General features: G+C 37.7%; 1 protein-coding gene across 6 annotated transcripts in view; it reads right to left on the bottom strand.

Moving 5' to 3' along the window:
- The window catches only part of Cntn1 (contactin 1), a 297,750-nt gene that overhangs the window by 30,763 nt on the left and 252,168 nt on the right, over positions 1-14,819 (bottom strand). For all 6 annotated transcript variants that reach the window (XM_070039080.1, XM_070039092.1, XM_070039094.1 and 3 more), the window contains 2 exons: positions 5,454-5,524; positions 4,402-4,636 (listed from right to left, as the gene is read on the bottom strand). In XM_070039080.1, coding sequence (XP_069895181.1) covers positions 4,402-4,636; positions 5,454-5,524 — 306 coding nt within the window. The remainder of the gene's footprint in view (positions 1-4,401; positions 4,637-5,453; positions 5,525-14,819) is intronic.

Below are 14,819 nucleotides of genomic sequence, written 5' to 3'. Positions count from 1 at the left end.
AATTAATTTACATCCTTCTGAAATATACACAAAGAATCCAAGGAAGCCTTTAAGTAGGAGTGATCAATTTTTATTGTCCTTCATTAATAAGTCATAATCTGATTTAATGTTAAAAATGTAGGACACATGAACACTGTTGCCTTTCTAAATCAAAGCAATCATGTAGCACTAGGATTGATTTCATACTGGTAGAAGGGAAAGATTAACAAATTACACAAGTTTCAGCATATGGGAGTTTTATGAAAGCCTTCGAAATATTTCGGACAGAAATATAATGAAAAACAAATGGCCAGGAGTTAAAAAGATGGACAAGCAGGGTCTTCTGCCCCAAAGCTGACTTTAAAGCAGAAAAGAATTGATATTGGATGCAAAGGGAACTTGTAATCTACTTTTTTTTGTTAAAAATATATATATTTATTTCCGTTTTTAGATGCTTCAGATGTTACAGTCCATCATGATTTAAATATGAGGGAAAAACATTTTAGAAAGGATAAGAACCTTTTGTTTAAAGAATGAAATATACATTGTTAATTCACTTTTAAGAAACAAAATTCACAATAACCTATTAAAAATTATTTTCCCCCTTAACTTAATGGAGATTCTTTCTAGTGAAGCTTTTTTTTTTTTTGGTCCAGTCGTGGGGCTTGAACTCTGGGCCTGGGCACTGTCCCTCAGCTCTTCAGCTCAAGGCTAGTGCTCTACCACTTGAGCCACAGCGCCACTTCTGGCTTTTTTCTTTTTGCTTATGTGGTGCTTTGGAATCGAACCCAGGGCCTCGAGCATGCAAGGCAAGCGCTCTACCACTGAGCCACCTTCCCAGCCCTCTAGTGAAGCTTTTTTTTTTTTTTTTTTTGGGTCCAGTCATGGGGTCTGAACTCTGGGCCTGGGCGCTGTCCCCCAGCTCTTCAGCTCAAGGCTAGCGCTCTACCACTTGAGTCACAGCGCCACTTCTGGCTTTTTTCCTTTTGCTTATGTGGTGCTGAGGAATCGAACCCAGGGCCTCAGGTATGCAAGGCAAGTGCTCTTACCACTGAGCCACCTTCCCAGCCCTCTAGTGAAGCTTTTTGTAAGAAGATAAAATTTTTCATTTTCTTGAGACTGATTTGATGAAAGGGCATGTGGTGTCCCCAAAAACGTCTGATGAACATTAAAATGACTAAACTTATGGGACACATTTAATTCATTATGATAAACCCAAGAATGGCTATATAAATCTTGTTCTGAATTGCTGTCTTCTCCTTCACAGCATACTATATGAATAGGAGCTCTCTCTTCACAATCAATTTGTTAAGTCTTATCTTAAGTCTTAAACTTTTTTGCACGTCTAGAGACGATTGCAATTCAATTTGAATATTCTTTTTTTGATCTGTTCCACTTGATCCTTTGGTCTCTTTCGCCAATATTTCTGAATGAAAACTGCTGAATACTTCTATATGTGAGATTTCATCCCTTGAATCCAGACATATCCTCTTTGTCCTTTTCATCATTTTCTAAAAGATCTGACTGGGACTCGGGATTCTCAGTAGCACTAAGCATTGTAATCTACTTTTAACTTTCATTTTCTCTGTGATACGTAGTCAGGTTTTAAAAAATTGTTAAAATTGAGTCAAAGTATCTCATTCCATCTGAGTAAGTGTGCGCACGTGGGGTATCTGTCCTGCCATTGAGAGGGCTCCATTCCTTCATCATGGACTTAAAAGAGGTCTACTTTTTATTCTTTCAGGGTATTTAGGAAAGCTAAGTGACTCCTGCAACTACCTTTAATGTATTTACTTCCAGGTAAATTTCATTATGTACATTCAAGGTATCATGAGATACATAAAAAGTCATGCTGGCATGGAAACTATAGGTCAGGAGATTATCTGAACACATGATACATTTTTGACAAAAACAAAAATTGCTAAGTTTATGATGAAGAACATATTTGAGAGTTTCAGAGTTCTAACTTCTAAAGTTTCTAGAGTGCATTTTATTTTGGAAAGATAACACAAATGGGGTAAAGTAATAGTACATACTTCTTTCAAGAGAACAGAAAAGTACCTCTTGAAATCTCATTTTATTTTAAACGAGTTTTACGCATACAATGTAGTATTTTAATCATATTCCTGGCTTCTAATCTTTCTTCTTTCATCCTCCCATTGGTCTTCCATCCCACCTGAAAAGCCCTTATGATTCATGCCCAGTTCTTCTTTAGATTCTCTACCCCCTTCCTTCTTTTCCCTCCTCCTTCTGTCTTACCCTCCTTCCACCCCTCTCCTCCTTTCCTTTTCCCTCTCTGCCTTTCCCACTTTCCTTCCTTTTCCTTCAGTTTAGGAAGATTGAATTCAGCACCTAGGCTTCCTCCACAAATGCTCTACCATTTGAGTCACACCCCAAACTCCTCACACAGTTTCCATTCTTGAATGCCTCTATTTGTGTTTCACTCTCCCACAGGAGCCAGGAGAAACTTGGCCAAAGGTAAATATATTAGAGCCAGAAGGCAATGAGATCTTTGTTGGCTTTTCTAGCCTTTAATTATTTTCATAGTGCACATCAGTAAGAGATATAATATGGAAGTTTTATCTTTTAAATAGGTATATTAAATGATGATGTCGGTAACAATAATGGTAATGAGACATGAATATAAAAGAGGGACTGTCTAGGAGGGGTAGGGGAAAGAAGAGGGTACTGAGAAAGATCTATGTGTATATATATTCTATCTACTATCTATAATTATCTATCATCTCTAGCTATCTATTCTACTTATTATCTAGCTATGTCTATCTAAACAATCATCTATCTATCTATCTATCTATCTATCTATCTATCTATCTATCTATCTATCTATCTATCTATCTATCTATCTATCTATCTATTGCATAATGAAACCCAACAAATGCTGTTTTGAAATGGGACTATTATGGAAAAGGGGATGAGTTTGTTCAAAATGTATCACATACAGAACTATCACAGTGAAACTGCTCCATATTAACAAATATATTCTAACTCAAAAAAATGAAAAACTTAGTTTCAATGGCAAACAATTCAATTTTGCTTAATCTTGAACTGTACGACATTTGGAATTTATAGAGAGAGGCCTCTCTGAGCATTCTCAGTTTAGTTAAACTTTGAGGGAAAATGGGAAGTGTAATGTCAGTATTGTTTTTCTTCCTTAAATGGCCAACAAGACAAACTTTTCCTTTTCAAAGAATAATTTTCAATGGATTAATCTTCTTTTCATATAATTATCTAGATTCCCTTGAATACAATTCTAGTTCTTTCTTTCTTTTTTTGGGGGGGAGGGGGTCCGGTCGTGGGGCCTAAACTCTGGGCCTGGGCGCTGTCCCTCAGCTCTTCAGCTCAAGGCTAGTGCTCTACCACTTGAGCCACAGCGCCACTTCCGGCTTTTTTCTTTTTGCTTATGTGGTGCTGAGGAATCGAACCCAGGGCCTCGAGCATGCAAGGCCAAGCGCTCTACCCTGAGCCACCTTCCCAGCCCCTAGTTCTTTCTTGTAATAATGAAAATGCTTACAATTACACCAGTATAATGAATTTTGAGTCAAAATTTTGGGCAACTTTATAAAAATATATATGTTCTAAAATTTTTAAGTAGACTTTGTGAGTATACCAGCACACTGAAGTTCAATCAAGTATGGAGAATTTCAGATAATAAAAATTTAATACAGAGGCCAGGAATAATAGCTCAAAGTTAATTATTTTTATAAAGTTTTCCTAATGACCATGGACACAATCTAAAGAACCAAAAAGATGTTTTTAGGAACATTTTTTGTCATTTCTATAGAAAAGTTGACATCTTTTATTAGCATACATTTTGTTTTGTTATCATGAAGCTGGGATTGAACTCAGGGTCTTTCACAGACTGGGTAAGTGCTCAACCACTGAGCTACATGCTCTTTCTTAGCATACATTAATTGCACAAGGGAAGGGGTTTCACTGTGATTCTTCCATATATGTATACAACATATTCCAATCTTTCCTTCTATCACTCCTCCTTACCCAGCTCCCTGCTTCTTTATAAAATTTCAAGAGGTTTTCTTGTTCTATTTTTATACATAGAGGTTGAGATTTTAATTGGGCTCAGAGTAATACTCATTTACTAAACACATAGTGATACCAAAAGGTTTCAGGCCAGATGCTGGTGGAATTCTCCAGTAATCTGGCTACTCAGGAGGCTGAGATCTGAGGATCCAGTTCAAAACAGAAATATCCACGAAACTCCAATTAACCAGCAAAAAAGTCAAATGAGAGTACAAGGCCTTGAGTTTAAGCCCAGTACCAGCACACAAAACAAATAAATAAAGTAATAGGGTTTGTTTTTTTAATAAAAAGAACTGGAAGAAAGCAAACACTTTCGGGTGAATAAGGTTTTTCTTCTTTCCCCATGGAATTTGTTTTACTTACCATCCTGTGCTGAGTTAATGACAGCTATGAGGCTGTACGGCCCATCTCCTTTGTTGTTGAAGGCTTTAACTTTTACTTGAAAGGCAGTAGAAGGGCTCATGGATTCATCCTTATGGACGTATCTGCCAGTGTCTGGATTAGTAACTGTCACTTTTTTCCATTCTTCTCCATCAAATGGCTTAAATGCCACGATGTAACCAAAATTGTTGCCATAATGGTATTCTCTTGACAAGGGCTACATGAGAAAGAAGATATGAAATAGGTTGTGTAGGTTGTGGTCCATAAGAGGATTCCCAGGAGAAGGAAGATAAACCTGGAAGTCTTTTTTGCAAAATCCTCCTTTATTTACCCTGACTAACAATGCAGGACACAGGCATGCTCAAAACCATAATAACCTCATTTTTTAAGCTGCATCCTTAGCATTCGTTTAGCATTGGGGGGTGGGGCAGTCTCCCATCTTGGACCTTTCTACTCTTAGTTCCTTCTGTCTGGGTTTCTCAAACTCTTACAAGGCCCCCTACCAGATGTTTTCTCTCTCCACAGGAGTAAGTTTGGCAGGTGTGAGCCACTAGTGCCTTGCTTTAAAAAAAAAAGTCTTTTTTTAATTTAATTAAAAAAATATCTTTAAGTAGTCATACAAAGGAGTTTGAATTCAACAGGTCAATCTATGAGTATAATGGATCAATGAATGGGTTTTGGTATAAAGTGTGTAAATGAATCTTGGTTTGGAGTTTCATAATGTTCAGGGAAAATACTATATATTATTACTTGGCTGCCAGAAGACCACAGAATTAAAAATATGTCTGGCATGGATGCTTGAATGTTTAATCTTTAGGGCTCATGAAGCCATGAGCATCTGGTATTCTTTGACTTTCAAGAAATCTCTACTAAGCTAAAGGAAACTTTATATTAATATACGTTAAAAAAAAACTAGTTATTTATTCCAGTTTGTAGATTGATCATTTTATTTTCAATTAATTTCAAAAAAACAAAATGGGCCTCAGGTGGAGTACAGATAAAGGGTCAATAGATCATAAGTGCTTAGAACCTACCGCCCAGGTAATGGTCAGTTCCCTGTTGCTTCCACCCCCACCGCCTACATCAGATGGAGCCACATTGGGTGCTGAAAGAAACACACAAAGAAATACATAGAAGAACAACCAAAAACAAAGACCATGTGGTTTGTTTTTCTGGTGAGAGTTCTTGTTTACCACAGAAACCAGGAAGTTTTCTTTCACAAGGAAAAACAAGCCGTACATAATATATCTCATCAATTATAATAACAGTGGCTCATAGAGGCTGTAATGATGCTTTTTTTTTCTCCTGCCAAGATAAAAACTGATTCATTGCCACAGGAAATATGCCAGTGCCTCTCAGCAGAGAATCATGCAACAAATTAGTTTCCACCATCTCTCTCCCTTCTCTATCTCTCTCTTCCTTTCCCCCACTTTCTCTTTGCTGTTGGTGTCCCTACATTTAATATGACCATAAAAGATTACTTGATACACACTCCCAAACTATTTTTGAGTGCAAATATTTTACAGTTCTTTTTATTTTATTTTTGGTGCCAGTACTGGGGCTTGAATTCAGGGCCTAGCTGTTGTCCTTTAGCTTCTTTTTTTTTTTTTTCTTTGTTGCTCTACCACTGAAGACACACCTGCACTTCCAGCTTTTTGTTGGTTAATTGGGGATGAGAATCCTATGGATTTTCTGCCTGTGCTGGCTTTGAACTATAGTCCTCAGGTTTCAGCCTCCTGAATAGCTAAGATTACAGGCATGAGCTCTTACTCTTGAACTCTATATACTTCTAGCAACTTAGAATTGTGTAACTTATGTTTCCTCTACCAATAAGTGTTAAAAGACATTCTGTATTTGCATTAACATGGAATAATGTTTCCTCAAAGTATCCATAAATAGGAGGAATCTAATATTGTCTCTTATATGCTCTCACTTCCAGTTCCTAAGTCTTTCTGGAACCTTCGCTCCATCAGTGACTCCAACCCCCTACCCCCATCCCATGACATCACCTCTGGTTTCTCTGCTGAAAGACTCCACAGGCTGTACTTTCTATGTGAGAAGAACTTTCCTGTCCTGCTGCTTCCTTTAATCCCCAAGTCTGCATCACACTCAGTCATGAAGTGTATGAAGAGCCTGATATATGGGTTTTTTTGTACTTGACTTCATAATTACTTTTCAACAACCTAACATGCATTTCTACTTCTTTGCGTTCCTGAAAACTCTCCTTGGGGGGAAAATCACATCCCCATGGGCTTCTATATGTTGTTTTTTGTTCTTTTTCTTTCTTTCCTTCATTTGTTCTTCCTTCTCTCTTAGAAACCCTTTCAGGTTAGGCACTAGATCTTGTTGAGTGTGTAGAATGAGCCATTAATGGGATGGGTGCAGATGCACAAGTACCTCTTTCTGTATTCTCTGAAGGACAATGTAGGGGAAAGTTCAGGTATTCAATGAGGAAGACATACTTTTTTATTTTATTGCTAGTCCTTGGCTTGAACTCAGGGCCTGGGCACCATCCCCGAGGTTTTCTGCTCAAGGCTAGCCTCTTATCACTTGAGTCACAGCTCCACTTCTGGCTTTTGATGATTAATTAGAGATAAGAGTCTCATAGACTTTCCTGCCCAAGCTGGCATTGAACTGTGATCCTCATATTTCAGTCTCCCAAGTAGCTAGGATTTACATGCAGGAGCTACCAGTAACCCAGCAAGACATACATTTTTCTCACACAAAGATATTGGCTCTAGGTGAGAGATCATCTAGCACTTTGAAGTGATGGAATGTCATTTTTTTTAGGAGTCCCTAAGTCCTGTCTCAACAGGACCTGGCTACCCCATTTTCAGAGTGCTCACTGAATTTTGATTCAAAGAGACATACTTCAAATTTCTATATGCCAGCCATTAAGGTTGTGTGCGTGTGTGTGTGTGTGTGTGTGTGTGTGTGTGTGTGTGTGTATGTTGAAATATACATACATTGTACAAAAACAAAGGTGTGGTTTTCCTTATATCTAAAAATGAAATGATTTCATGATTAAATATAAGGGGTGTGTGTGTGTGTGTGTGTGTGTGTGTGTGTGTGTGTGTGTGTGTGTGTGTGTGTGTGTGTGTGTGTGTGTGTGTGTGTGTGTGTGTGTGTGTGTCCCAGTACTTGGATTTTGAACTCAGGGCCTGGGCACTGTCCCTTAGCTTTTTCACTCAAAGCTAGTGCTTTACCATGTGAGCCACAGCTTTTTCTAGTGCTTTACCATGTGAGCTACAGCTTTTTCTTCATGGATATAAAATTTTCATAGACTTTTCTCCCCAGGCTGGCTTTAAACCTCAATCCTCAGATCTCAGCCTTTTAGCTAGGATTATAAACATGAGCCACCAGTGCCTGCTAAAATTTGAGAGATTTTAATTTTTTATTCAACTATTACCACATGAGTTTTAGCAGGTAAAATGGATTACATAGGAACATTGAAAGATAAAGTATTGGTAGCTCTTACATTAAAATACACATTGAAGGCTGCTATATTAAAATAATTCTGGAAACTTCTAACCCCATGATTCATAGTTTGAAGTAAAAACTCTACATGCTATAGAAAAACAAAAAGTTCATTGTCCTACTATAATGAATAAGTCAAATATAATTTGTTCAACTTGAGATGGAAGTTAAGTGGTCATAGGCAAAAAATGTTAAAAAAACTGAAATAATTTATTATAGTACAATTTGTTGAATCAAATTTTGCATTCCTAGGAACAAACATATTTGCCAAAGCATTCTTCTGTAATGCTTTTCCTTAAGACCAATTTTCTTCTTTTTATTTAGAACAGAACTAAAAATGAATTATGTTTATATTCCATTGGCCACATTTCCATTTTATAAAGTTTGTTATATTCTTTGTTTTTTCTCTGCTAGTACTAGGTCTTGAACTCAAGGCCTTGCACTTTCAGTTAGCTTTATCCATTCAAAGCTGGAGCTCTACCATTTGACCCATACCTCTACTTCCAGCTTTTTGCTCCTGATTTAGAGATAAAGAGTCTCAGGTACTTTCTGGCCTGGGCTGGTTTTTAACCACTATCTTCACATCTCAACCTCCTGAATAGCCAGAATTACATGCATGAACCACTAGTACCTGGATTTACAAATTTTTCTTAGCATGCGACAAGTTGTGATTCAAGATTGATTCAAAAATTACCATTACACCCATGCAGTTGAATACAATCAACAAAAGCACAGAGATAAAGTTATATCTTAGGAGTGTTTGGACAGTATGCTTACATTAATTATTGACTTAATTTCTCCCACTTAGTTTTGCATGCTTATTTTCAGCCTAAGCTGGTTGGTGGAATATTTGTACATGGAATTATGCATCAACACATATCCATCCTGAGCCTTGGAGTATTAGTTGCTGCTCTATTTGTTCTAGTCCCACTCAAACCAGAGGATCCAGCCACATAGTGATTAGCTAAAGGAAAGTAAATCACCCTATGCACAAGGACATTTATTTAATTTCAGGCTCCAGGCCATTCTTTAAACAATAAATCATTAATACAAGTTTAAGCTAATATTTAGAAAAATACTAAGATTTGGGTATGAAAGGTGGATAACAGTGAGATGTTTTAACTTGTCATTTTGCAATAATTTAAATGGAATAGAGACTATCCTGGGTTGTTTATAAACATGTCTTAGCATTTCAGGTATAGCCCTCTCCCCTCCAAAAAAAAAATAACAAGTCAGAGCTGGGCACTGAGCAGAGTGCTGGTGGCTCATGCTTATAACCCTAGCTACTCAGGAAGCTGAGCTCTGAGGATTGGGGCTCACAGATAGTGTGGACAGTAAAGTCTGTGATACTCTTATCGCCAATTAACCACCAAAAAAGCCAGAAGTGGAGCTGTGGCTCAAATGGTAAAGCATTAGTCTTGATCAAAAAAGCTCAGGGACAGCGATGAGGCCCTGAATTCAAGAATCAGAATTGGCACCAAAAACAACAAAAACAAAAATCAAATCAGTTCTATGACTATTTTTCTCCTATGAAAAAAAACTGGGGCTGGGAAGGTGGCTCAGTGGTAGAGCGCTTGCCTTGCATGCATGAGGCCCTGGGTTCGATTCCTCAGCACCACATAAGCAAAAAGAAAAAAGCCGGAAGTGGCGCTGTGGCTCAAGTGGTAGAGCGCTAGCCTTGAGCTGAAGAGCTGAGGGACAGCACGCAGGCCCAGAGTTCGGGCCCCAAGACCAGACCCCTCCCCCCAAAAAAGGAACAAAAAGAAAAAACTAACACTGTTTATTTTCTTCTGGTATTTGAATGTCTAAATACTTGGCATTTAAATACATTTATTACTTTAACTCATTATGATTTTTAAAAAAAGTTTCATAAGAGATTCAAAGTGGTTACATAAGTAATGTTGTGATCCAGAACATTAACAAGTCGAACACTTATTGTTATGCTATCCTGACATCTACATCCTTAAGCACTTAAATATCTAATTCCAAAGAGATGGTAATATGAACAAAGAAACTGTATGATTTTTGGTCATTCCAAAAACAAGAGATCTTTGTAACTGATATGATGCTGGTTTGATGCTGGAGCAGATTGCTAACACTTTTAAAGGCATCTACCTTGTGGAACTGGTGTTCTTCCCATTGTACATAAGAAAGACATGGAGGCCAAGACACTTCACAGCAATATTGATGTCTTAGCATCCTATAAGGAAGAAATGGTAGGTTTTGTTTTTTATTCTCAAACAGTAAAATGGACACAGGCAAGGCAGGATTCCTTAAGTCAAAAGGTCAGTTACAGAACTAAAAACACAATGCATAGCAAAATTCTTACAAAGACTCCAAGCTAGTTATAGAATATTTAAAATAAACAAAAGTATGTATAGTTCCTAGTTCACTCTTTGGCAAATGTCATTTGTTTGAAAGGAAATCAAAACAGATTTGGCTTCTTCTACATCATAATGTTTTACAAATTTCACTCGTTTTGTGGGATACTAGGGCTTGAACTTCAAGGCTTTATACTCATTCTTAGCTTTATCAATCAATACTGGTGCTCTACCATTTGAGCCACACCTCCATTTTGGTTTTTTGGTGGTAAATTGGAGATAAGAGTCTCGTGGACTTTCCTGGCTTTGAACTGTGATGGTCAGTTCTCAGTCTTTTGAATCGCTAAGCTTACAGCATAAGCTACCAGTGCCTGGCTCATACAACTACTTTTGATTTTGTGTTAAATAATTTCTAGTTTATAAAACTTTTCTGAGTGAATGAATGATCCATCTTAATGATCAAGTCACCTGAACTTAGAAATTATTTTTTGTATACCTCACTTAATTGGGCAGTCAGATCAGCACTTTGAAGAATAAAATAGCATTATTCTCATTTTATAGGACAGCAAATAAAATCCCATAGAACTTGCTCAGGTTATATTGCCTCCCACAATTCTGATTCAGGTCTTCTAAAATATCTACACACTGCTTCTTATAAAACAGATTCATGCTGGAGGCATGGCTCAGTGGTAGAGTACCAGCCTAGTAAGTTGGAGAGTTCAAACTTTAATACTTCCCCTTGAAAAGAATGTGTTCTTTCAAACTTCAATATTGTCAAAAAGAAAAAGAAAAAAAATGAATTCAGTTCTTTCGCTTGTTTATTGATTACAAGTAACTTTAACATTTTCCAGCTACAAAATATATTCTTAGTATTATTCCTCTCCTGTTTTTTTGTATCTTTTAAAAAAAAGAAATAGAGAAAGAAATTAATTCAAAGAGCAAAATAGCTCCATCAGACATGAATTAAGGCTTTTTACATAATATGAAAGTGTTGATTTTAGCTTTCTTATTCCCTTTCTTCCTTAGACTGCTTTGAACTGATCAAAAACATCAAAGCTGTCACAAGAATCCCACAGGCACTACTTCAGGGTATGGACCTTCAGGAGATGTACCTTCTGTGCTAGTAGCTTGGGAGATGTGTCTTCTGATGACACATTATTTCAAAGGATGCTTTTGTTATCTCTTTCTCACAGTCAAAATGAAACGGGTTTCAATGAATTGCAAACATGTTTGTCTAATTCTTCATTTGGGAACATTCATTTTAGAATGTACCTGTCTGAATCCTAAGAATTCCAATGACTGTGTGCCCAGATCTGAATGTGAAGTCATGGGAGAGAAGAAGGCAGGTGCGGGATTGGATAATGTCAGCTCCTTCCATCAGCTTAATGAGGCTCAGGATTGATCTTTCCATCACATGGAAGGAGGCTTTGTCCCACGCAACACACTCTGGGCATCTCTTAGTTCTTTTTTTTTTTTTTTTTTTTACCATGACACATACTAAGACAAACATTGAGAAAATGTTTTCATTTTCTTGTTAAAATGAAAATGTATATGTATCATTTTATGCCTATTGGGAAGCAGGTGGAAGGAAACAGACATGGAAATTTCTGCCGAAATTTTATGATAATGAAGATGTAAAGTGATTCTCTTATGATGATTAAAATTACATGCAATTATGATCTCCTTTGTTGACAAATGAACAGGCCAATTTCAAAGTTCTGAAGGAGTCCCTGTATTTGGATTAAAGTTTAAAATGAACATTAATAGCAAAAATATTTTGAGTTATATTAACATGCCATGGTGTGGCTTTTCTTATGCTTTTGACTCTTAAAAGTGATCCACAGAAAAAATAATTCTCATATTGAGAAATCACAGAGCCAATATTTTGGTCCAAGGCTGGAACTTGAACTTGCTCACTGGCTAGTGCTCTACTAACTGAACCAAGCCTGCAACCTCTCCAAATTCTTCTAATAGAAACACTGAGGTATCTTTAAAGATCCAGTTGCTTCTCTGTGGAAAGGTCACTAAGAAACCCTCCCCTTTGTATGCTAGTTCTAACACACTTTACTGGGGTTTTGGTCTATTGGCTAATGCTTGCTTAGCCCATATTCTACCATTTGAAGCCCCTTTTGTGTTGTTGCTGTTTTCTTTCTTTTTTTGTTTTTGTCCATTCTAGGGCTTTAACTTGGCTTGCTTGCTTTTGGCTACCGTTCTACCACTTGAACCCCATTTCCTTAGCTTTTCAGATCTCTGTCTCCTGAGTAGCTAAGATTCTTAACATGACCACTGTGCTCAGCCTTTATGTATTATTTTCAAGATAGAGACTCATTTTATACCTGGGTTGAGCTGCAACCTTCCTGCCTGTGCTTCCCCGAGTTACTGGAAATGACAAGGTGCACACCACCTTGAACTGACTCACAGAGCTTTTGAACAATAAATCACAGAGCATTTAAAGCAGCTATCCACCCCAGGATTGATAGCTTAGAGCTTCAATACTGCACTCCATCTTCAGTAAAAGGTTTAGGATAAAGCTTTTTAGAATGACACAAGTCCAGACCTGAATCCAGGTTTTTCTTTCTATTTGTAAAATTAGGAATAATAATGAGAGGTGTGGTAAGCCAGACCCAAAGAAATATAGGACCCATGGTTTCCCTCATTTGCAATACTTAGTATATGTCTAGGATAATGTTATCAGATGAGCAGAAAAGCCCAAAAGCTATGTACACATAAGATGATGCTAAGTGAAATGAACCCCAAGATATGGACAAAAGAGGTTTTTCTTTGTTGATTTTTTAATGTACTATGTGATTTTTTTTGTTTCTTTTGTATGTTCTTCCACCTATGGTATATCCTTGTTGTCAGTGTATTTGATTTTGGTACCTTGCATCTTGTATGTACATTTATCTAATTTGGGGAGAGAAAGGGAAATAACAAAATGCTGAAACAAGGATCCAGGATGATGCACTGCAACAGTGATACTCACAAGACACTATGTTGGGAATGAACTTTACAACTTGGGGCAGGGGGGAGGAGTGGGGAAAGGGGGGACTGAAGAGATCGTAGGAGAAAAACAAAGGAGGGGTAACAATAATCGACAGGAAATGTGCTCATTACCTTACTCATGTAACTGTAACCTCTCTGTACAGCATCTTTACAAGAAAATAAACTCTAAAAAAATAATGAGAGGTGTGTTGGTGTACACCTGTAATCCCAGCACTTGGAGGATGCAGAATTCCATGCCAGCCTGGCCTACATAGTGAGACCTTGTCTCAAAAATGTATGAAATAATAATAATTTAATGAAGTTATGCAGTACCGGCAGAGGATTAAGCACTAAGTATGATGATGTGTAACGTGTGTGTAAGCTGTGGTAGCCACAAAAGCTGAATAATAAAAGACTCAATGGCTCACATCGGTGATCTTTATGAAGGCAAATAACCCACAGGTTCAAGCTAACTGCTCTCCACCATCCAGTTTGTCACCCTCTGGAGGGTCTTGGGTCTTGCTCTAACTCAGGCCAGCCCTCTCACAAGCCACCATTCTGTGACTACCACCCAGGGGAAGGTCTTCCTGTTTCAAACAAACCAATCACAATCTGACAAATGGTATAAAGGGAAGAGGAAAAGGCCAGAGGGACAATAAAAACGTAGGCCCCAGTCTACATGGTAGACAGCTGGTTTCCATATCCCTCTGAACATTCTTCTGAGTGGCCTTTACTTTCTCTTTGTTAAATAAACTCTTTGCTACCTTACTGTAACTGTGTTTGCTGTTCCTGGGTGTATTTCTATACTGCCACAGAACAAGGACCCACCATGCTTGTGTATCACTTTCCGCAGAGATGAAGAGGACCATAGTTCTAGGCCACACCAAGCAAAAACTTTGTAAGACCACATCTCAACAAATAAGCCAGCTCTGGTTGGTATGCACCTGTCATCTCAGCTGCATGGAAGATCATAGGTAGGAGGGCTGTGGTCCAGGCTGGACACTGGACAAAAATGTGAAACCTTATCTAAAAACTAACCTACAGCAAAGAATAGCAGACAGAAAGAGAGAGGGGCTGGAGGCATAGCTAATTATACAGTGTTTGCCTAGCAAGTGTTTGCCCAAGTTTTCCTTCCTATTGAACAAGGATAATTCTAGTATGAGAAAAGTCATCATTTTTTCCCCATCAAAATATGCTACTTCTTTTTGTCTATCATGTGAGAATTGTTTTTCTGAAAAGATCCTGCTTTGGCCAGGTAGTGTCCCTGGGTGATTGTATTCTAGTTATATTTTATACTTGTTGCACTTGAATTAAGAAATCCTGTTACAAGCTCATTGAATCTTAGTTATATCCTTTTCCTGTTAATTAAGCCACATCCTTTTCAACTCAGGTTCAAAATCTGAGGCCCACTGCATTAGGGATAAAACAGTGCTCACTTGCTGAATTTTGGCTGATGATGCACACTTCTGCAGAAGTAAACTTCACCTTGATGCATTGATATCTTTTTTCCTATTTGACACCCCAATATCCAGAGGCATAGGTAACACTAGTATGACCAAAAACAAAAGATTCTAGCTGAACACTAGTGGCTCATATCTTTACTTCTAGCTACTCAGGAGG

The sequence above is a fragment of the Dipodomys merriami genome, unplaced genomic scaffold (genome assembly GCF_024711535.1).
Source record: "Dipodomys merriami isolate MVZ:Mamm:240054 unplaced genomic scaffold, mDipMer1.0.p SCAF_10, whole genome shotgun sequence".
In the NCBI taxonomy this organism is placed as follows: domain Eukaryota; kingdom Metazoa; phylum Chordata; class Mammalia; order Rodentia; family Heteromyidae; genus Dipodomys; species Dipodomys merriami.
The sequence above is the reverse complement of the archived record's forward strand: the minus strand, read 5'-3'. Positions and strand labels throughout refer to the sequence as shown.